The sequence below is a fragment of the Agelaius tricolor genome, unplaced genomic scaffold (genome assembly GCF_023055355.1).
Source record: "Agelaius tricolor isolate 1412-34295 unplaced genomic scaffold, bAgeTri1.0.p SCAF_1, whole genome shotgun sequence".
NCBI lineage: Eukaryota > Metazoa > Chordata > Aves > Passeriformes > Icteridae > Agelaius > Agelaius tricolor.
This window is the reverse complement of record NW_027269261.1, coordinates 45172236-45194471: the sequence shown is the minus strand read 5'-3', so window position 1 is coordinate 45194471 and position 22236 is coordinate 45172236. Positions and strand designations below refer to the sequence as shown.

Genomic DNA, 22236 nt, shown 5'->3' with positions numbered 1-22236 from the left:
ATTATTGTAGAGGTGACTCCCTAAATGCTTAAAGATTAAAGATTTTTTGGTCAAAATGAGTATTTACTTAAAAATGCTTAATTTCTATTTAATTTTTAAAAAAATAACCTGCAGTAGAATGGAAATTGCTTATTCAGTTTAAAACAGGCTTTTGTTCCTCTCAAAAGCACCATACAAAGACTTTCAAAGGACATAATTAGCCTAATTATTTTACAGAGATTAAAAGACTTATTCTTAAACAAAGGTTTATTTTATGTCTAGCCAATAAGACTCCTTGTTCTATTTAGTCTTCCACTTAAATGCATTAGAATGTAATGCCTTAAAATACTATTTTGCCCATGAAGTAAAAATTTTCAGTTACTCTATCAGCTGGGAAACACAGCTACGTGAATTTGCAAGTCGAGGATGTAACCTAGATTAAATATGTAGACAGCCCCAAATACCAAAGCTACCCATGTTTTTCTTGTCTGTCCTAAAGAAGTTATAAAAAAGGTAAAATACGAAACAGAGCAGCTGAGATTAAAGCCTGAGATGTCTTCTGTAAAGAAGCCATTCACACTGTCAGAATGGAGTATCAATAACCTTTGTTCTCCATTAAATCTCAGTTGAGAAAATCATTTGGCTTGGGTTGAGGGGGAAAATGAGAGTACACAGAATCAGCTTTCCAGTCAAACTCACTGAGACAGTTCAGAAAATCAAAATTACAAGCTGGAACTTTTTGTTCTCCATCTACACCTAGGAGACACTAAGCTCACAAAATATTCTAAATGCAGAAGGAACAATTTTGACCATTTCTGGCCTCTTACTCAGGAGCTGATTTTTCAGAGTCAAGGGCTGTTGTCCCTTCAGTTCTCCTTCTTCCGGTGCTCCATATTCTGTTGGAAGAAAAATAGAAGAAGTAAAAAAAATAGAAAAGTAGTAGAACCCTTCAAAGACTAAAACTGAAGACCTAGGACCACTGTGGTGCAGGATCAGGCAGGAGTTCCCTCGGCACAGCCATGGTGGCCCCTGCACCACACAGTGCTGCGGACACGAGCCTTGTCCAGCTGCTGCAGCATCCAGGACAGGAGTGTGGGAGAACGGATGGATGGATGGATGGATGGATGGATGGATGGATGGATGGACACACATTCTCGGGTCTCTGAGGCCAGGAGCCAGAGTTCCTGAGGCATCAATGCCCCAAAGGATGCAGTTCTGTGCAGAAGCCCACTGGCACACAGGCTTGCCAATGCATGGGCTTTCCTAAGGCTGTAGCAGCACATGGGAAAAACACCCAAGGGGAAGAGAAATTGAAAACAGACCAAACCAGTGCTGCCACAATGCCAGAGGTGAGGAAATGCTATTGTACTCTGCTTGTACTTACTAAGACAAAGTGCTGGATATCTAGGATGGGCAGCAAGAAATTCTTCACTTGGTTTGTTTTTCTCTGGGTTCCAATGCCCACCAGCTTCTAGCCAGTCCTTTCCAAATATTTTGCGATAATCAAGCTCTGCTCCTCTTCTTTCAGCAGGAAGGATCTGTACTGACACAGGAATGGCACATAATATAATTATATAACTTATAATTATATAACTTTCCAGAGAACAAAATCTAATCAGTGCCACAGACTCCCTGGTCTTACTTGATGTTCAGTATGTTTCAATGCTCCCAAGAATCTTACAAACCATGTCTCCAAATACTGAGTGATCCATATATTCAGTATATTTTAGAGCCATTAAGCCCCTCTGTGTACTCACTGAACCATAAATTAATACCTAAGCAAAGATTTTGCTGTATATGGTGATGCAAGGATGCCTTGTATAGCAATGGGTCAGATGCTGCTTCTGCTCTCCTTTATGATAAACATTTGCTGAAAGTTTGATTTGGTGTGGATTATGATATTTCCTATTGCAGAAGGCAAATGTTGGTATTGCTGTCACTGAAACAGATCGGACTATGCTGCTTTTTCTATTTTTTCTTTCTTTTAAGAGTATGGTTTTTTGTTAACAGTCCTGCAACTTCAACACAATTCAGGCACTGATAAAAAACCACCATTGACCCATCTGGTCCAAGTCCCCACTGAGTTAGCAATACTCACAAAGAAGGCTCAGTCTTGTACTGAGCTTGTGACTGCCCCACTGACAAGGGGATGGATTAGTTGGCACTTTACTTTTCCTGCACCCAAACAATCAATAATCTTAAAAGAAACTGAAAACAATTCCTCAGGCAGTAATTTAAAGTTTTTGCCAGACTCATGCAATTTGTTGAAGTATCACACACCTCACAGTTGTTCAAAACCTCCAACTGGCTTATCTTGGCAATAATGAGCTGTTTCAGGGTCTCTGGGTTCTTCTCTGTGTCCACGAAGGGGTTATTGTTACACTGCAGTGCCCGCAAACTTGGCAGTTTATCAAGCTCATTGATAGATGACCACTGAAATGGAAGGGAAGAGTCTTTTGAGGAAATATAAAACTTCATTTCAGAACAATACCTGGTAACACTGACTTTTCCTGAACAACAAATGTGACTGGAAAAATTCTTTTGATCATCTGAACCAAATACTTGGATCCTGTCCGTGTAGCTAAGGAAAGAACTGCACTCCATTTAATTAAAAAACAAACCAAAACAAGAAATTCAAACTGTAGATCATTAGAATTCTGTGAGAGAAATTATAAGGTAGCTGCCATAACATAAACGTGTTTTTTAACGTTAAGAAATATTTTTACATTCTTAAACTATGCCTCTGTATTGACCAAAGTGTTGAAGAGTTACCTCAGAATCTTACACATAAAATAAAATTTTAAAAAGCAAACTTAAAGTTACTCTTAAACAAAAATGCATTTATTTACAAAATGTGAAACCATCACAATCTAACCTACCTGTGATATTTTATTGTCATTTATTGCAAGGCGTTTTAGCGAAGGAAACATTTTAGTTTTGCATCCTAGGAAAAGAGTAACAGGAAAACAGTGAAAACTTTAAATAAACAGAATTTTAAAACTATAAATAAATTATTTCTTTTACATACCAAATCCAGCATCAGGAAAGTGTATAGAAGATATCCCAGTGTTTCTAAGTATTAGCTGTTCTAATCTGAAATTTAATAGACACAATGATCACTGTATGTGGCACAGGAAGTTATTTGCAAAGAGATACAACCTGTTTCTTTTTTTCTTTTTTAATAAAGATCAGCAGCTTTTGATGTGGTGCAGCATCACTGACAAATGAAAAGCAGCCTCACAGGCAGTACCCAGACTTCAGCCATGTTCAGGGAATAAAATTTTCAGTGAGTAAGTGCAACAATTTCAAACTTTCAGAATGGCTCCTGGATTTAAAATGTGTGCTTTTCTAAATGATTTTTTTTTAAATAGCTTGTGGCTATTGAAAATCATGGCTGCTGTTTTGGTGTACAGGGTAAGATGATAATTCTGCAAATTAGCAAAGTGTGGTAAATCACTTTCATTTCATAGATGTATAATGAAAACCTAATAACACACAGCTGAAGAATGTGTTATTATACAACAAAAGCAAGATTATATTAAAATAGCTCAACAAAATAATGCAGTTACTATCCTCAAGAGGGCAAAATGCCTTTATTTCAAGATCTCATGAATCTTTCATGCAACATCAATACTATCATATTTCAGCCAACAAGGACTATGGAGATGAATATCTAGGACAAAGAATTTCCAGCAAGTTTGTTTACAGCTACCTGGGGAGCTGTGCTATGAGATGCAGCTGATTTCCATCCAGTAGCTGGTTATCTGAAAGGTCTAACAACTTCAGGGTCTGCAGGACATTATCAGGCCTGATATATTGGAAAAAACAAACACAAAACCAGAGTATTTAAAGTTATTGGCCAATGAAAACACTATTTTCCTAGGTATATAATTGCATGCACACAATTGTGCACATTTATAAATGTTCTGAAATACATCATGTGAAATTTGCATCAATTATTGTTTTGGTGATGTAAATGCTACAGGAATGTAACTTTATGTGCTGTGTAACTTTGTGGTACACCAGTGGCTAACAACTGACTGACTCATGTTACTCACCGTTCCAAAACTGTAATATTATTAGAAGAAAGGTACAACTCTTCAAGTACTGGCCATCCTTGAGCACAAAGAAGAACCTAAGAGCAAAACTTTATTTAATATTACAAAAGATGGGAATATTTCAGAAATTATATTTCATGCAAATTTGCTCTGAATGTGTTCAGAACAAGCTATGGCTCCCCAAACCAGAAGAACAATTATTAAAGATTTCCTAGTCTTCCCTTTCTTCCAGATGGCTCTCCTGTGTCTGGATCTGCCAGCACAGATGACATCAAAGGGGTTCTGCAGTCACAGAACTCTAAGTCCCAGGCTTGTGGCCACGCTCACAGCTGAGACTGGAAACTGAGTGAATTCATTCAGTGAGTTGGAGTGACCAGGTATTCCCTATGATGAGGTGAGGAATTGGCTGTACAAACTCTATACATGTGCAGAAGTTCCAGAAACTATGTATAGTATATATGTGTATAGCCAATACACATAACACATCTGATAGTATATTTTAATATGTTAATTTTTCAGAGCTTGAAGCCTTGTCTGTCTTGGGACTGTGCCAGCCTATAACTCACTAGAAGCCAAGAATTGCATGAATTCAACACATCCTGAAGTTTTCAAGTTCTCTAAAGAAAATAAATTCATTCAAAAAAGTCTACAAAATGAACAAAGATACTTTTGGTTTAGATCTTATGCCCTGAAATTGCATAAAAGATATTATTTTACTTTACACAGTTTTATTTAACTTTACACAGCATGAATCCATCCAGCTGCAGATCCATATAACTAACTCATAAGAGGCACCATGCCAAGGGTAAACACTGAGATCTCCTCCAGAGGCAGCCTATGATTTGGAGCTCAACTGTTTCACCCCCAAAAATATGAAAAAACCAACTTCCTGTCATATCTGTAACACACAAACACAAACTTAGATATAACAACTTTTCCTGTTCTAAAGCAAGAGTAGGGAACAGATATTTCATCTCTTTAATCTGATAGTGTTCCCCCATATCAACAAGATAGACCAAAATAGGTATCCACTGATGATGAAGAAGCATGACAAGAAACCTGCAGAGTCAAGAGAAATGAGGTGCATGTTCAGTAACAGAGATTGCCCCACAACAGCCCAGCATTGGGATGGATGGAATAAAAAAACTGCACAAACCTGAAATATCTGCACAAACCTGAAATATCTGAAGATTTTTCAATATGACTAGAAAATTGCTAAATTATAGGTCACAGCACAATTCCAAAAAACTCAAATTGCCAAATTTCCAGCTACTGCTTAAAATAGCTTCCTCAGAAACAAAAGTTCACAGATCTGACACTGTGAATTAACCTTCAGGAAAGACTGGGGCCTAATTGTGGAAAGCTGATGGGGAGGCAACAAATACCCAGAAGAGAGTCACTGATGCTCTCAAACCAGAAGAATGGAAATGCAAGAGCCATTGCAAAAGAAATAAAAATGAGAACAAGAAACAATTGTCACCATGTAAGTTCATGATGTTCCTGTATCTTCAGTCTGTTTATCCCAGGAAGCAAATAAAATGATTGGGAAAGGCACAAAGAAGCTAAACAGGAATTAAAACTATGAAATGGAGAATAGCTGTTCTCAGTTACTTTCATATAAACCATTGGGACTTCCTAAATGAAATTACCAGGCAGCAATATCAGAACCCAAAAAAGGTTGAATTTATGCTAAATGCTATGCACAGCAAAATTTTCAAATGGGTCCTTAATACAGTTAGATAAATCATGAAACAAAAATATTCACAAATATTAATTAGAGGTATATAGTCTTGAGCTCACAAAGCCACACAATTCCAGATTACTTTCTAAGAAGCTCTTACCATGTGCTTACCCTTTGCCTAGAATTTTTCCCAACTACCTGCTGCTACTTGCTAGTGTCAGAAGCATGATCCTGCACTTCTGTTCTAACCCAGATTTTTCTTTTACCCTGTATAATAGTAGATTATATTATAAATACAAAATCTTAGTTTGAAAACAGATTCACAAATATAACATTATGATTTAAAAGCTGAATAAGAAAGAAAGGGTTTGGAGCCATAAATACAAATTCATTACACTCAAATGCATTAATTCAATTTCTAAGTCAATGGCTGCTAACTTTAAGTCATTTTACAGGACATTTTTCCCCCCTTGAAAGTTATATGTTATGTTTTGAACAATCAATCAACAATTCTACAGTAATAAGCTCTTTTACTGATATACTAATAATCTCAGAAGTATTTAGATATATGCAAATCATATACTAATGAAAGAATTCTTTCTGAAAACAGATGCTCAAGGCATGTGAATGTGGAGCTATGCATTACTGCATAACTGTTAAGCATGTCCCTCTCCTGTGAAAAATACTTCAAAACAGAGGAACAAACTAAAAAAATCCAATTATAACTATCTCAATGCCATATATTCTTACATATAACAACAAGTAATCTTGAAATGCTGTTCACCGTAAATTGTTTTAATTAAAATTAAAACACTCCTAAGACTTTTGCTTATATTGCCATCAACGATTTAAATTTATTTCTCATTTGCTTGGATTATATTCATGACTATTTTCTATTTGAAAGTTGAATTTTCAAGTAACTCCCCTCAGAGCTTAAGCAGTGACATTTTCAAGTAATTTATTCACAGAGTACTGATGTCAGGCACATGCCTTTATTTTTCCCCTTTTGTTTGACTGCCCTGGAACACCACTTTCAAGCACAGGCTTATGTCTCCTAACTTAAATGGAATGAACTGGAACAAATTTATAAAACAGATTTTGGAACCAAAGATGTCTTTATGGCCAATGATGAATCATCAGCTAAAACAGAGTTTCAAAAAAAGAAAAACCCAAAAGCTGCATCATTTTAAATTGCTCTGGCTAAGCTGGGGCTTTCTCACTGCAATTGAGTTAGCCCTGGAGAACTCTAATCTGCAGCCATGGCTCCAACCAGCCTTTCAGTCACCCCATGGAGGGATGAAGGACAGCTGCTGGCAGGTACCAACATTTTAAACACCACAATGCACAGATTTACTCTGATGAGCACTAGGTGACATTTAAAGTGTTTGCAGCCACTTAATTCTTCCATTCCCTTCACCATTCATGTTGCTGCTACTATGGAAGGATTATGGACTCTCCTGCCATAAATCCCACAGGCAATCTTAAGAGTACAGTGAATGGACAGTAAACAAAAACACAGCAGTGACCTTCCTCTAGTCCTGCTGCAAGACAAGAGAATGAAGAAGCTTTTTTCTATTCAAGCCCCAGTTTTGTTAAATGCTCTTTTACTGGATAGCAGCTAGCAGCTGAAATCTGAAAAGTCATGTAACTTTACAATGCAGTACTATAAAATCTGACCCTGAGAAATCCAAATAACAGTTTGGAATTTAGAAGCTATTCTAAGTACCAGGACACTGAGATGCACGTCCTAAGCCCCATCTCTGAAAAAAGGCCCACTGCTAACTATAGTTGACAACAGGACTTCATTCCTAATAAGCCACCACACCAGGAGAGAGTCATTTAAGTGTGCACATGTTTCAGTGCCTTAAACAAGTCAGAGCTTTGTTTATCCTCTGCTCTCTGCTGCCAATAACCAGGCATCACGTGGTTCAAGAACCATCAGTATGGGCAAAGATACCAATCAGTCTCCTGCTGATGCAAAGTGAGGCCAAAACAAAGTTTTTCTCATCGTAAGGAAATATTTTCTTTCTCTTTGCATTTGTTCTATTGCATGCAGACAAGTACACGTAAATTATCAACAGCTACCACAAACCAAAAGGTTTTCACTTAAAAAAAACTTTGGGACACAAAGCTATATTGTACTCCAACTGCTTTCTTTTGATTTGGCAATTTACAGATCTAGATGAAGTAAAATGTTTCTTATTAGACTCCTATGCCAATATTACTTCCTTCATTATGTAGGAAGTACATTAGTCAACATGTAACCAACACAGTTACCCCACAGCACTTTTCTAAGGATGATTTGATTTCAGTAGAACAATACAATGCACAAATATTTATTGTATTTCCCTTGCCTCAGAAACTTAATGATATTAAATTTTAAAAAAATCAGGAAAGGCTATTACCTCTGTCCATGTTATTTCAGTTTGATTAAGGGCCAGAATCTTCAAGTTTGAAAATGCACTGGATGTAAAAGTTGATGTAGATGGAAACTTCATTTTGTTTTCACTGCATTACAAAAAAAAAAAAATTGCATAATGAATAATCACATTTATTTAAGTAATTAGTTTGGAGCTACATATTAAAGAAAGAGAAATTTACACACTCCAAAAATTAAAATCACTGCCAAGATGTCACATATTTTAAAATATAATAAAATATATTTCTAGTTATATTCAAACATACTCTTTCCTGATTTATTTTCCTGCTTCCAGAATGCATATTTATTCAAGAATGCATATTTATTCCTCTGTGGCCTCTTTCACTAAGTTTTCAACATGAAAAGAATGATTTTCATTAATATTAAATGAAACAAAGCCAGAGCTTGGGCTTAAACTCCTTAGTGTTGACTGAAAATGAAGAGCCCACAAGACTATCCAGACCCCAGCAAAACAAAAGTATGTAAAATCCCCTCTCAATAGGCAAGTATCACTACAAAGAAGAAAAGATAAAGATCCTCAAATCTGCAGTCTTCAAATCAGTTTTCATTATTCACCCTGAAAGAGAAGTTTTTATTTCTTTCCTAAGGCATAATCTACCTGCATATTCTCATAAAAACTGTTCAATGTAGTTTATAGTTACACACTTATGGGTAAAATTTCCACATAAAAGCAGGTGGATGGTTAATCACTTTTATTCTTCTTCCAACATTCCATGCACAAAAAAATCAGTAACTGATTTACCTTCTTTCTTTTTTAAAGCAAACAGAAGGTCAAAACAATACAAAACTGATTCAGACTATATCAGTTTGTAGTTGTAAGCATCAGATTCCAGCATCAATCTCATTTTGTTTTCCATTTTTTTACAAAAAACTTCTGAAGACCCTTCAGTCTGGAGTACGCTTCTCAACAATGAAAAACTGAAAAAAATTATTCCAGGTGAATTAAAATAAATTTCTCTGTATTCTGATGCACGCTGATAACAATAAATCATTATATGCTCCAGGCAAAGATAGATTTACAAATAGCACCCAGGTTGCAAACAGCTGTTCATTGCTAAATATTGAAGAAAATAGAACACCTATAACTACTTTAAAAATACATTTTTGTCACAATAACGGTAAGAATAAATAAAAAAATCTGGTGATTTAGGCTACTTAATCCATTGTGTTACTTCACACCAGAAAATTATTGCGGCATGTGCCAATTACAGTGTATAGGTGTGTACTAGAAATGTTCTTTATTTTGGAATTATTTTATGAATTTTCTTGTTTCAATACAATTGGAGCTTTATTTAACAACATCCTCCTTCCTTTTCCAATGTCATCATTGTACAGGAAATTTTCCCCTAGATCTGTCACCATGGTCTCAACAGTTTCTTATCAGCATCATTTTAGGACAGAAATAGACAAAGGTTTCAGATAATTAAGGTTTAGTCAAAGCATTATGGATAATTAAGTTTAGTGTCAAGACACGGTTGGCTAAACAAAAGTGGGTTCTTAAACGCAGACCTGCCTGAGCAGCCAGAATGTATCAAGAATAAAAAAACCCAAAGATCAAATCTTAAAACTTTGAAGAAAATGTTGTCCAGAACTTAGTTTTACACAGAAGCTGAACTCCTAGGGTTCTTCTTGAATACAGATGTCAGAAAAATATAGTCCACACTACAGCCCACAACTTCAGCAGTTGCTTAAAAACAAGATTTAAAAAAACCAAAAAAAAACCCTAGCTCCCATTAGAATGAGTCTTGTTGTATCCAGTTACATTTAGAAAGCTGAATCCTGAGCCTCTTGGTTTTTGTTCCTACCCCAAAGGAAGAGAAACCCAAATATGAATATTTATACCTGACATTAAGTGTTTCCAGATTTTGAACTTGTGAAGCAATAGCTACTACTGTCTCCCAAGATGATATCAGATTTTTTGATAGGTTTATATGCCTCATATCTGAAATTTCTTGTTAAGAAAAATAAACTTATCTCAAAACTGAACTTCCTTTTTTCAGAATTAGAATTAGGGTTTCATTTTGAATCAAAGAGAAATAGATTACACTAAGGGATGGTACTGCTCAGTTAGAGAAAATTCTATTTTGATTTCTGATAGGGAAATGGCTTATAGTTTTATAGAAGAGCTTAACCACACAAATCCTCAAATGGATTAATTTCTATACTGACAGGAACTCTTATAAGTCCTTAAAAATTAACAAATAAAAACTGCTTTGTAGTTTTGTAACACTGCCACCGCATGCAGTGTACTAAACACATTATTTGCTATATATTGGAAACCTCTGGTGTCTACAGAACATATCAGTTCTACTTCTATATGGTTATCTATTCTAGGGAATTTTTAAAAAAACTATTGCTGGAGCCTTCTGAAACTGCAGTCACAATAACAACCTATGACTACACTTCTATTTTTATGCACAATTTGCATTTCTTCTTAAAAATTGTAGGCGCCTGGCTGTTTAACTTTTTAACACTACATTAAACTTTTAAATATAAACTTCAGGTTTAATTTTTTCTTTTTTTTTAAATAAAAGGATACAAGCATCATTCAGTGATGTGAACACTTGGAATGCTAAAGTATGTACTTTATTTGTGGCATCATACAATACAGCAAGAAAAGGATACTGGCACATGTTCTGCTGATTTCCTCTTCCTGACCAGCATGGCTCACTGCACACTCACGCACTGAGATATTCACCAGTTTGTTCAGTTGTCTATGTGAGAAAGAACATTCTGTTAGGTAATCTTCAAACAGAAATAGGTATGTTACATAAATGCCTGGTTTTTACAACTCCATAACATCCTTTTCATGTGTATCTCCTTTGGAATTAGCAATGTGCAGATTACCACACTGCAGTGTCATTCGCACTCAAAAAGAGATACATCTCTATTTTTCGCCTTTACATCACTACTAAAATAAGTCTGGTTGAACCATAGTTCCAACTGAAATAAAGAGTTGGTAAAACAGATTAAATATAGCTGTGCAAATTGGAATTTAATTAGAGATTCTGAGTTAAAAAGGTTTCTTGTAACATGTTTTTCAAGAGGTTCAGAGTTATTTGGGCAGTCTTTGTATCACCCATCAGAATTATTTTTGACTGCTTAGTATGCTCTGGGAGAAAAGGAGAATAGTTGTGGAATATCAGCTCAGAAGGTGACTGCCACCTACTGAACTAATACATCTCTTCTGCTGGAGGCCATTAGAACTGCAATTTATAACACATCATTAAGTTACTTCTTTTCTTATCCTTCTAGGTACATAAACATGACATCAACTGATTGAAAAACTTCTTCACTAGCAGTACAGTGACTTTCTGTCTTCCCTCTCTTGGTTAGAAATTAATTTGTGATATGAGTAAACAAAGACTACAAAACACTGTACAATATTTAGAAAACATTAAAATACATCTATTTTAAAAAGACCATGCATGTGTATGATGACTGCCAACATGATGATAATTTATTGCTCATTTCTCATCAGATATCATCATCTGCTTCTTTATGAAACCTGAATGAGGATTGTTAGCACTTAAACATGACATAATCCCAGTTTGTATTTGTAAAACCTGTAAATTAGGAAGCCACAATTGGAGGATTTCTTGTCTCCACCACAGTGCAGTCTGGCTTGCTTTTAGACACAACAATTTAATGTGCATTGCAGTCCTTACAGTTTAAATACCTTGATTGATCAATCACTAATAATGTATCTTAGATTTTCATATATAACACTTGCCTTTGCTGTTCTGCAACCGAATCCATGCCAACAAATTCCACAGTCTTCGTTCCAAATACTACGGTATTCCCTGTGCCACATTGAACATCCTGGTTATCATTCAATCCATACCGATCCTTTACTGCAGTAAGAAAATCTACTCCAAAATTTGCCTTGTTTGGCCGGATGAACGATCCTCCTTTAGGATGCCTAGAATAGAGCAGTCAGGAAAAATTGAAATATAAACTGTTATCTTAACATTGACTAGTTAATTACTGCTTTAAACAGAAGTACTGAGAGCAAAGCAGTCAAAAGGCAATTCTACAGGCTAATTGTAAACATCGCTGTTCCCAGCGAGCCAGGTAAGACTCTCAGAGTATCTCTGATAGTACTTGATAGAAGTTCACATAGTGAGATACCATGAGAACTGGAGCACCAGCTCCCTAAAATCTACTCACACATCAAAATTACAGTGTCAGTACCATTATTAAAAATTGTGGTGGTGTTCGCAGGGGTCCCAGGACGAAGGAAGAGACGAGAATGTTGACTCCATGTTTCAGAAGGCTGATTTATTATTTTATGATATATATTATATTAAAAGAAAATGATATATTAAAACTATACTAAAAGAATAGAAAAAAAAAAAAGGATTTCATCAGAAGGCTAGCAAAGAAAGGAATGGAATGAATAATAAAATCTTGTGGCTGCTCACAGCCTCGACACAGGTGGCTGTCATTGGTCATCAAGTAAAAACAATTTCACATGCTGGGTAAACAATTCTCCAAATCACATTCCAAAGTAGCAAAACATGGAGAAGCTGAAGCTTCCCAGCTTCTCAGGAGAAAAGATCCTGGCAAAAGATTTTTCATAGAATATGTCTGTGACAAAAAATAACTGCTCTGTTATTTCCAAACTCATTATGAAGTCAGGTTCTCCAGAAAAAGAAGTTTCTACCTAAGGATAGACACAAAAGCTACCTAAATCATACAATAAATGTGCCTGGAGTTTTATCAAAGCCTGAGGAATACTCAGCCTAGTGAATGCTACACTGTATTTGACTTGCATAATTCACTATTAATTCACACAAATGACACAACATACAAATTGTAGCACTCAGAACTCTTATACAAACACAAACTTTGAAAAATCTTGATACCAACTTGGTAACAATTTTGAATATTCAACAGAAATATCCAACCAATAATGCATCTTTAAGTCAGTTCAGTGGAGTTCCTTGGCTTTTCTTGAGCACTGAAAAAACTTTGTTGCATTCCCGTGTCTTACCATGCAATTGCTTTGACATTTTCTAGCAAAGTTAGTGAGGAAACACAGTATCGGGGAAGAACTAGCAGAGACAAGTTATGGGAATGGTCACAGAGCAGGTGAGGATCTGATAGGAGCATCAGCCAGAAAACATTGGGAAGAAAATTGGTAGCTATGAATATCTGTCTGCCATCAAGCTGAGAAGACAACAGGCTTTGGTAGGAAAGTATCAGGAGGAAGACATCACTTATGTAAATAAAACTTCTCAAAACAGCATGTGAGCATCAAGTGTCTAATTAGCAAACCATAATATAAACCACCAGTGCTACAAAGTTCAAAATTCTCATACAAAAAAATCAGTAACTAAAGGCCCCAAATCTTATGAACCTATTACAAGTAGATGGAATAGTTTGACACCATGTATTCTCATTTTTGTTAAAAAATCAGTGCTGGAAATTTCCTGTGCCAGTTTCATTCATTAGCCTTTCTACTCTCATATCCTTAAGAAGGACCTAGGTAGAAACTCGATAATATTTACTTTCAAACTATTTTCAGTCTAGTTTTGTAATGACTATGCTTAGAGTGCAATGATTACAAAAGAAGCAGAAAGGCAAATAATGTAGAAAAGAATATAAATCTGGTATGAACTTTTCATGTTTAGTAAGCATTTTTAATACATTTTTAATCCAGTAACCTTAAGTAATTTCTTCCATTCCTTTGAAATTCTTCATAGCTTGCAAACACTTGACTGATTTAAATATTGAACTTTCTCAAGTGTAAAAATGATGTGATTCTTTCTTAATACCTCTTCTTAAAACAGTAAATTGCCTTTTTATGACCTGAACGAGAACATCTCTTGCCTCCAAATATATCACTTCTGCATTTAATTAAGTCAAACAGCTTCATAGATGGCAGATAGTACAGGATTCTGCTTGGGGCTCTGGAAAAAATCCTTGTACTCCTGTCTATCTGTAATTCACACTCGGTACCTGCTGTAAATTTATTCTGACAACAACTATCCAATTTCCTATCACCATGATTTTGTCATCACCATCCCTCTACACTCTACTGGCATCTCCTTCTTCATTTTCTGTGCAGGAACCAGTTCTATCCTTAGGGGAAAAAAAAAAACCAAAAAAAAAGCAGAGGAACCTAGCTACCCTGTCCCCTGTATTATAAAGCTATAGGAAAATTTTAGTGTATTTATCTCTCAAGACCCTTCTCTTTTTGTCCTGATCAAAAGGTCATAGGTTTTCTCTCTCTTGTTGGTATCACTTTCCATTACTCTGCACACTATTATAAGTTAACTAATGTATATTTAAATCCATTCCAAAGCCTAAGCTTCTTTTTCAGTTCCAGTCTATTTATTTGATCTACTTTTTTAGGAGCTGTCACAAAAGACAGGAAAGGAAACTGCAATAGGAACCTATTTTCAGGCAAAATTATTGCGCATTCAAGGAGAGAGGTCACTGTAATTCATTTTCCCTAAAACACATTGCCTGTAATTAATTTCACATGAGGACATATGAACTGTACAAGCTGCATGTACATATCAAACAAATAATGTACGGCACATGAACTAAAGCAAAACCACACCTATTAGCCATCAGTCTCCATAACTGGGAACTAAACAGATAAATCATAATCCAAAGAGTCATCCAGCATGCATATTATGAGATGGAAGAACCTATGGATTACTGATCAACCTCACTTAAGATGAACACTCAGAAGTCTGAGAACAGGGATTTTGTTGTCATGTATGCAAATTGTCTTGCAGCCAGAACAAAACACTGTAAGGAAATAGAGTGGTAGAAGATATGGCCCAATTTCCTTAAGCAGAAAATGTGGAATATGCACAAGTGGGGCTCTGGCAAGTGGCTGGCTCTAGTTAATACTGACACTTCCTACTGACTTTTAAAATAGAGAGGTTGACCCCAATCTTAGAAGTCATCTTCTAGGACACTTCCTATTCATGATTCAGTAGCCTGAAGCATCCAACCCATCTGTTCGCATGCCCAGGGTGCTTCAAGGATATTCATTAAAATTGAGATTAGCTGTCAGCTTCCACTGAGTAAGGAGGAAATCTGGCATCATTCTTTGCTAATGTAAAACAAAGTGATGGCACTGCTTATCATTACAGGTACATGATGGCTCTTCATATGCTAGGGAAATATCACACACACACATTTCTCAGTACTGAAGAAAAATCAGGAGTACATAAATCATAACAGCTACACACTTGAGCTGTCTGAATGCAGAAGCTCTGAGCCATGGAGAGAGATGTCAGCTTTATCAGCCTAGGCAGTAAACATGGATCAAAGGGCTTCTTTGCCCAGAAGAGACTGTTTGAAATGATCAACTCCAGATAATTACCACCATGACTGCAGCAAATGCACTACAAGGCTCACAATGTGTCATAAAGTAGAGCTGTTTGAATCCATGCATGTCTTTTCTACACAGATCTGAACAGATCTCTTCCCTCTAGGGGAAGGTGTTCAACAGACAAAACTTCTATTAGAAGAATCTACACACAGCAGTAAAGAAAATCTTTCAAGTTTTAGAAAGAGGCCATGGCACCAAACAATGCTTATAAATGCCACCTGACACTAACCTGCCATGGTGTATTAAATTTCTGATTGAACAGCAGAAGCTTTGCAAGCATGAGCAAGTACTTCAAGTTCTTGAAAGTTTACAGACAGACAGACATGAAACTTGACTCTGGGCTTTCAAAAAACAAGGAAAGACAGACAGACATCTGTAGTTTTAGATGGTATCCTGGGGTTCTGCTGGTGCACAGTACATGCTTGAGCAGTGGTTAGGGACAGCCTTTTGTTTCAACACAGTTCTACTGGCAGCAAAGAGCACGAGTTTCTGATGAACAAAACTTCTTAACTGAAACCTTCTCAGGAATCTTAGGAATGCTTTCTGCCTCTGCAAAATGGAAATAATTTTTTTTTTCATGGACACTAAAATGATATCTTTTCCTGTATTTGAAGAGTTTGTTTCTGCTCTAAGTAGATATTCCTGGAGGTGAATGTGTCACCCTTGAAGAAAAAATAGCCCTAATTTAATATAAACAGATCTTTCATGGAGCAGATAATCTTGAATCCTCATGGAGCAGATCATCATGCAACAAGTATAGGACAACCAGGGGAGGAAGGTGTGCTTGAAACCCACATTTCCCAGGGGAACACACGCATACAAATGTGTCAGTGGGTCTGTGGGACATGTTGGAAAGCACACTCGTGTTTCAAAAGCTGTATACAAATTTTAACACTGTTTTAAGGCTTGATTACTCATTTCTCTTGAAGGACTGTGAACATAATTTAATTATATAATACACTACTGCAACTGACAGCTAAAATAGTAGCTTCCTCAGTTATTAAGAAACAAGATCCTATTATCAGGGAAAAATTGAACACAAAACCACCACTAGATTGTCCATTGCCATTTCTAGCTGATACTGGGTTGATGAACATGCTCATGATGTCAGCATAATTTGAAGCATGGCTGTTTTGTTCCTTGGTATTCATATTCTTAAGAAGTTCAATTATCACCATATAATGACCCAGATAAAAATACTGCCACTGTTTATGAAACATAAAAGTTTACATCATATTTTCAAAAAACCTACATAGAGCTGCAAGCAGACCTACTGTTTCAAGTAAGGACTTGAAAAAAAAGAAGATTCTCTGGTAATGAGAATCTCAAAATCCGTTTTATTTTCCTCTTATGGTCTTATTTTCAAATGTCACTCTGAAAGATGTATTTTTTAAAGCAGTTATTTTCAAAATTGCCTTAAAAACACTTTCACTGCATTTGTTTACAGCACAAGCTACTTGATCAGCTGCTTCTGCTTATCAGAATTCAAGGAGTGAGCAAAGTAGGCTTGTAGGCAGAGGATACTCATGATAAGGGGAAAAATACAGCATTTTTTTTAGATGTGTATATTCATCTACAAAGAAACATTATTCCCTCCTAATCAGTAGTAGTAAAGAAGTGATGTTTTAAGTTGTGGGAGGGTTTTGTTTTTCAGCACCATTTTGCTAAAATAAGGTAACTATTTCTTACTTAAGTTTGCCTACATTTTCCCAATAGTCAATAGAAGAACTACAAATGTGTCTGCCCACAGGAAGTTATGTCTGTGTCTTGGTGGGCTGCTGGAACCATGTATTCTCTTAGAATCCAGCAGGACCTCTTCTGATTGGAAACTAGCCAAGTATTGAAAGAACAACATGTTTAAAGACCACAACATTTACATTTGTTATAGGTATTGAGCTTCACTCAAAATATTGATTTTTACATCAAGAATGAAGGTGTCTGTCTCATCTCCTGGAAGCACACTAATGGCTGCTTAAAACCCAAGAGTCTATACACTGATATATAAATATTATATACACACAAATGTAAAGCACTCAAGTATCTGAAAAAACATTCATGAAATGTTCAATTGCCTTTTCTGTCCAGAGAGATTTGGAATGGTCAGACAATTGTTTCTACTTTTTCCTCCTGCAGCAGAACATAGCTAGCTTCAACTTGGAAACTGTTTCAAGTAAATTCAAAACATTTAGGAAGCAACTTCCACCAATATATTAATTTAAAAGACATGATTGTGCTAAAAACATGATTTCCAATTCTTTAGCTGAAACAAAAAATCCAGCAATGTTGATTTTTTTCTTGTATTGTGTTTAGCCTCCTCAAGCCTTGTTTTATTATTATTTGATACAAGGAAAAAAATATCCAGTCCTCACAGGTGGGTGTTTTCTTCTTATTTTTCTGCAGAATAGATTTTGTTCTCTCATCTTTCACCACTTCTATGCTTAGGAACTTACTGAGCTAGCAGTCTGTAGCATTTAAGAGCTATTGATGACTTCTTTCTATGAACTCATCCAGTTACTATTTAACTTACAAACTTTTAGCTGTTTCATGTGTCCTGACATAGATATCAATGACTTGCTGCAGTTAATATCCATCTTAGAGTCCTGTATTCCACAATTTCAAACATGTTAAGTGCTCAAACCCTTTCACTTAAAAGTAATGCATGCATATATTTAAAAACCCCACACAGCTGCACTATGTTTTGCATGTACTAAATCCAATGAATATATTTAACAATTCCTTAGTGATACAAATATAACCCAAATCATTCACAGGATTTTGGCATTTTCCCTTAACAAGATACATGCAAGTCAGCTTAAATTCAAATACAAACTGTATTTGAGACACTTAATATGGACCAATATTTCAGTTCAGAATTACTTAATGAAAGTCACTAGGAAATATTGATTTCCTAACTAAAGCAAAAGACCTAAAACCTACTAAGAATAGTAATAACATCCAAAAGTCTCATTTTATAACATACCAACATGACTTGTTTTTTCTAAATATTTACTATACCCTAATACCTATAACTGGATAAATATCAGTGCAGAAGCCTCTATGGGTTAGCTAGTCAGAGCACTCAGAATTATGATCTTTTTAATATTGGCCAACTGATAACAGAAGGGTTTGCCCTAAAAATTGCCAAAGGGCCTTTTCCCATGAGCATCTTGTCAGCACATATGACCTGCCAATGCTGTGAACCAACTCACCTGCACTTAAAATACTGTGTTCCTTCATAGCTGCCATCATGCTTTCCCCTCTGAGGATCATCCCATTCCACGCCCAGCCAAATTCCTGAAAAAAATGGTTGATACTTTTTTAAATTTACAGCATCATATCCATAGAAATCACGGCTGGAAAGAACCTCTGCAGTTCACTTAGCCTAACCTTCTCTCTCAAAGTAGGAGATTATCACCAGCACCAAAAAAAGTCAGGTAATTTGTTACCAAGCCAGACCCTGAAAATTTCTAAGGAGAGAAAGATTGCAACACATCTGGTGAGCATATTCCAGTGCTGCATTGTAATGTAGCAATGTAATGGGAAAGGTTTTCCTGCTGTGGCCATTATCCTTTACTGTATAATCTAGTACTTGTAAGAAGAGTTAGGCTCTGCCATCTTTGTACCCAGCTGTCAAACAGCTGCAGGAAGCCATTGGATGGCACTTTTTCTTCTCTTCACCACATTAACCAAGCCTAGATAACTCAACCTCTCCACAACACATGTGATGGTCTGTGCCCTTTACCATCCTGGTAACCTTCCAAGACTCCTCAAGAGAGGAGATCTTTGAGATCCTATCAAGTTTTGTCTGCCTCCCTCTTGAACTGGAATAGTTCTACAGCAGATTTTTACATTGTTCCAAGTGTAACCTTGTCAAGAACCCCTGCACCCAGAGAGGGATAACCTCTTCCTTTAACTTGCAGGCCATGTTCCTCACTTCCCTCTAAGGTAACCCAGTACAACATGTATCTTGGCTTGTTACAGGGGTCACTGCTGGCTCATATAAATAACAGTATCCAACTTAGCTCCCAAGCCCTTTACAACAGGCTCTCTGAGTCACTAATACTTCCTGGTCACAGAGAAGTGAAATTACACAGAGAAATTTATCCTCCTTAAATCTCTTGGGCTCAAACCTAAAGTTCATAAACCTTGACCTGGACTGCAATTCTATCTTGTATCACAGCAGCCATTTGAGGGTGAACACTGTTCATCACCCAAGTCACTGAGGAATACATGAAACAATACACACTCCAGCATTTACCTTTGTAGTACCCACTCATTACCAGATGTCAAGTCATTAATTACTTTGTCACTTGACAACTTTAGAATCATTTAACAGTCCATTCACCTACCTTGTATTTCTTCAGCTTCCAAATAAAATTCTTTACGAAGACATTATTCAAAGACTTACTGAAGTCAAGGAATATTGACTTGTTCTCCCTTCATCCACATTCACAGTCATATCATCATAGAAAGTAATGACATTTGCCAAGCACAACTTCTTCTTATTTACAAGTACCAAATACTCCCAACTACCATCCTGTCCTTCACAGGCTTGGAAATGGATTCCAAGGAAACATGCTATGTCATCTTTCCCGAAACTGAAGTGAGGCTCATGAGTCTACATTTCCTGGTCATTCTTCTTGCCTCTTCTAGAACTGTATGCAAGGCTGGTCTTCTTCCAAGCACCAGGAATCTTCCCATAAATTGGAACATCTATAGTGGGTTGACCCAGGCTAGATACCAGGTGCCCACCCAAAGCCACTCTGTCACTCCCCTCCTCAGCTGAGCAGGGGAGAAAAAATACAACAAAAGGCTCGTGAGCTGAGATTAGGACAGGGAGAGATCACCCACTGATTACTGTTATGGGCAAAACACGACTTGGGGAAAGCAATTGAATTTATTATCAACCAGAATCAGAGTAGCCTAATGAGAAGTAAACAAATCTTAAAAATACCCCCACCTCAGCTCTCCCTCTTTCCTGGGCTCTACCTCCTCCCTGAGAGGTACAGAGAGGTGGAGAATGGGGGTTACAGTCAGTTCATCACACCTTATTTCTGCTGCTTCCTCCTCAAAGAGGGTGGTCTTTCCCCTGCTCCACTGCAGGTTCCTCCCATAGAAGACAGTCTCCATGGAGTGGTCCAACACAACTCCTCCCTACAGGCTACAGCATGCTTCCTTTGGAACTGCTCCAATGTGGAACCCTTTGTTCATGGGGTGTAGTCCTTCAGGAAAAGGCTACTCCAGGACAAAAGACCTACCAGGAAACCTGTTCCAGCAGGGCTTATCTCTCAGGTCTACCAGGAGCCTGCTCTGCTGTGGTCACCACTTCCTTTCAGGCATCCACCTGTGTGTGCCTCTTCCACGGGCAGCAGGTGGATCTCTGAATCCCTGCTGATCCCCCTGGGCTGCCAGGAAACAGCCTGTCTGTCTCAGTAGATCTGCAGAGGAATCTCCTCTCCAGAGTGGGGAGTATGTCTTTCCCCTCCTTCTTCATGGACCTTTGTGTCTGCAGGGCTGCTCCTCACACATATTCTCACTCAGCTCTTCTATGGCCACAGCTACCTTCGTGCAAAGAGTCTCTTTTCCTTCCCCTTCTTAAAGAAGGTTTCACTGAGGTGCAACTACCATTACTGACAGGCTCAGCCTTGGCCAGTGGCAGGTCCACCCTGGAGCCAGCTGGCAGCAGCTCTGTAGGACATAGAGAAAGATTCTGGCAGCTTCTCTGGTGGCAGATACCACCCCTGTAGCCCCTGCCATTCTTAGAGCCTTGTCACACAAACCCAACACAATATGTTATCAAAGGAACACCTGGTCTGGGGATCTGCTGCTGCTGCCTCTTACCTTCCCTGACTCTGTCTGCACAGAGATCAGGGAAAAGACTGTGAAGTTCTTCTTACACTCTTTTTGACAACTCTGACTTTAAAAAAAAACACCCAAAACCCTCACAGAGATTAGAACTCATTATATTTACAAAAGAACAATGAGGAAAAATCAAGTTGTAAATTGCCTCGTTTTACTCGACAGTGGTTTTTTTTTAATTAAGAACAACATGAGTAGAACCTCGAGAAGAGCCATAAAATGTGAAGATTATTACTTGTGTGGCACTTACCTGCAGTAGGAGACACGCTGCCCACATAGCGCACAGTCCCGTAGTCGGTGCCACAGGCGACCCGCCGACCCAGCGCGTCGGGAGGCAGCCCGGTATCCATCCCGGGGCCGCGGGAACCGGGCTGCTCCCGGACCTGCAGGCACAGGAGAAACGCCCTTCAAACACGCGCAAGCCACTGCTCTCACAACGCCCCTACCTTGAGCTTCTCTTTTGCCTCCCGGCGCCACCCGGTGCCGGTGCCGGTGCCGCTCCCCGCTCCCCGAGCAGAGCAGAGCAGAGCAGAGCAGAGCCGGCTTCTGTGGGCCGCCCTCAGCCCCCGCCCCACACGCGCAGGGCCGCGGCCGCCGCTCACGCACCGGCGGGGCCACTCCGCTGCCGCACTTCCGCCCCGCGCGGCACCCACCGCCCCGCCCCGCCCCACCCCGCCCGGCTCTCGAAGCGTTCCGATTGGTCACGAACCCCGGGCCAGCCCTGCCCTGGCCCACTATTGGCCCGCCCCGCCTTCTACTCTGCTCGAGACACCGCCTTCAGGGGCAAATCGGCCCGGGGCGTCGCCGCCGTGGAGCTTTCTGGGTAATGGTGTTCACCAGGGTGGCTCCGCTGCGCGGGCTT

The 22236-nt window shown here is 38.0% G+C and overlaps 1 protein-coding gene across 2 annotated transcripts in view; it reads right to left on the bottom strand.

Annotated features, from left to right (window-relative positions):
* Positions 1–22081, bottom strand: part of TBCE (tubulin folding cofactor E) — a 30175-nt gene extending 8094 nt beyond the window's left edge. The window contains exons 1-14 of one of the 2 annotated variants that reach the window (XM_071432237.1): positions 21981–22081; positions 21625–21757; positions 18725–18809; positions 11892–12080; positions 10784–10872; positions 10001–10100; positions 8124–8226; positions 4038–4114; positions 3692–3787; positions 3008–3072; positions 2859–2923; positions 2260–2412; positions 1364–1517; positions 807–875 (exon numbers count right to left, since the gene is read on the bottom strand). In XM_071432237.1, the coding sequence (XP_071288338.1) occupies positions 807–875; positions 1364–1517; positions 2260–2412; positions 2859–2923; positions 3008–3072; positions 3692–3787; positions 4038–4114; positions 8124–8226; positions 10001–10100; positions 10784–10872; positions 11892–12080; positions 18725–18809; positions 21625–21724 (1345 nt within the window). In that variant the 5' untranslated portion in view covers positions 21725–21757; positions 21981–22081. Of the gene's footprint in view, positions 1–806; positions 876–1363; positions 1518–2259; positions 2413–2858; positions 2924–3007; positions 3073–3691; positions 3788–4037; positions 4115–8123; positions 8227–10000; positions 10101–10783; positions 10873–11891; positions 12081–18724; positions 18810–21624; positions 21875–21980 lie in introns of those variants that run through there. The other variant, XM_071432247.1, reaches the window with a different exon arrangement.
* Positions 22082–22236: the final 155 nt, after the last annotated feature.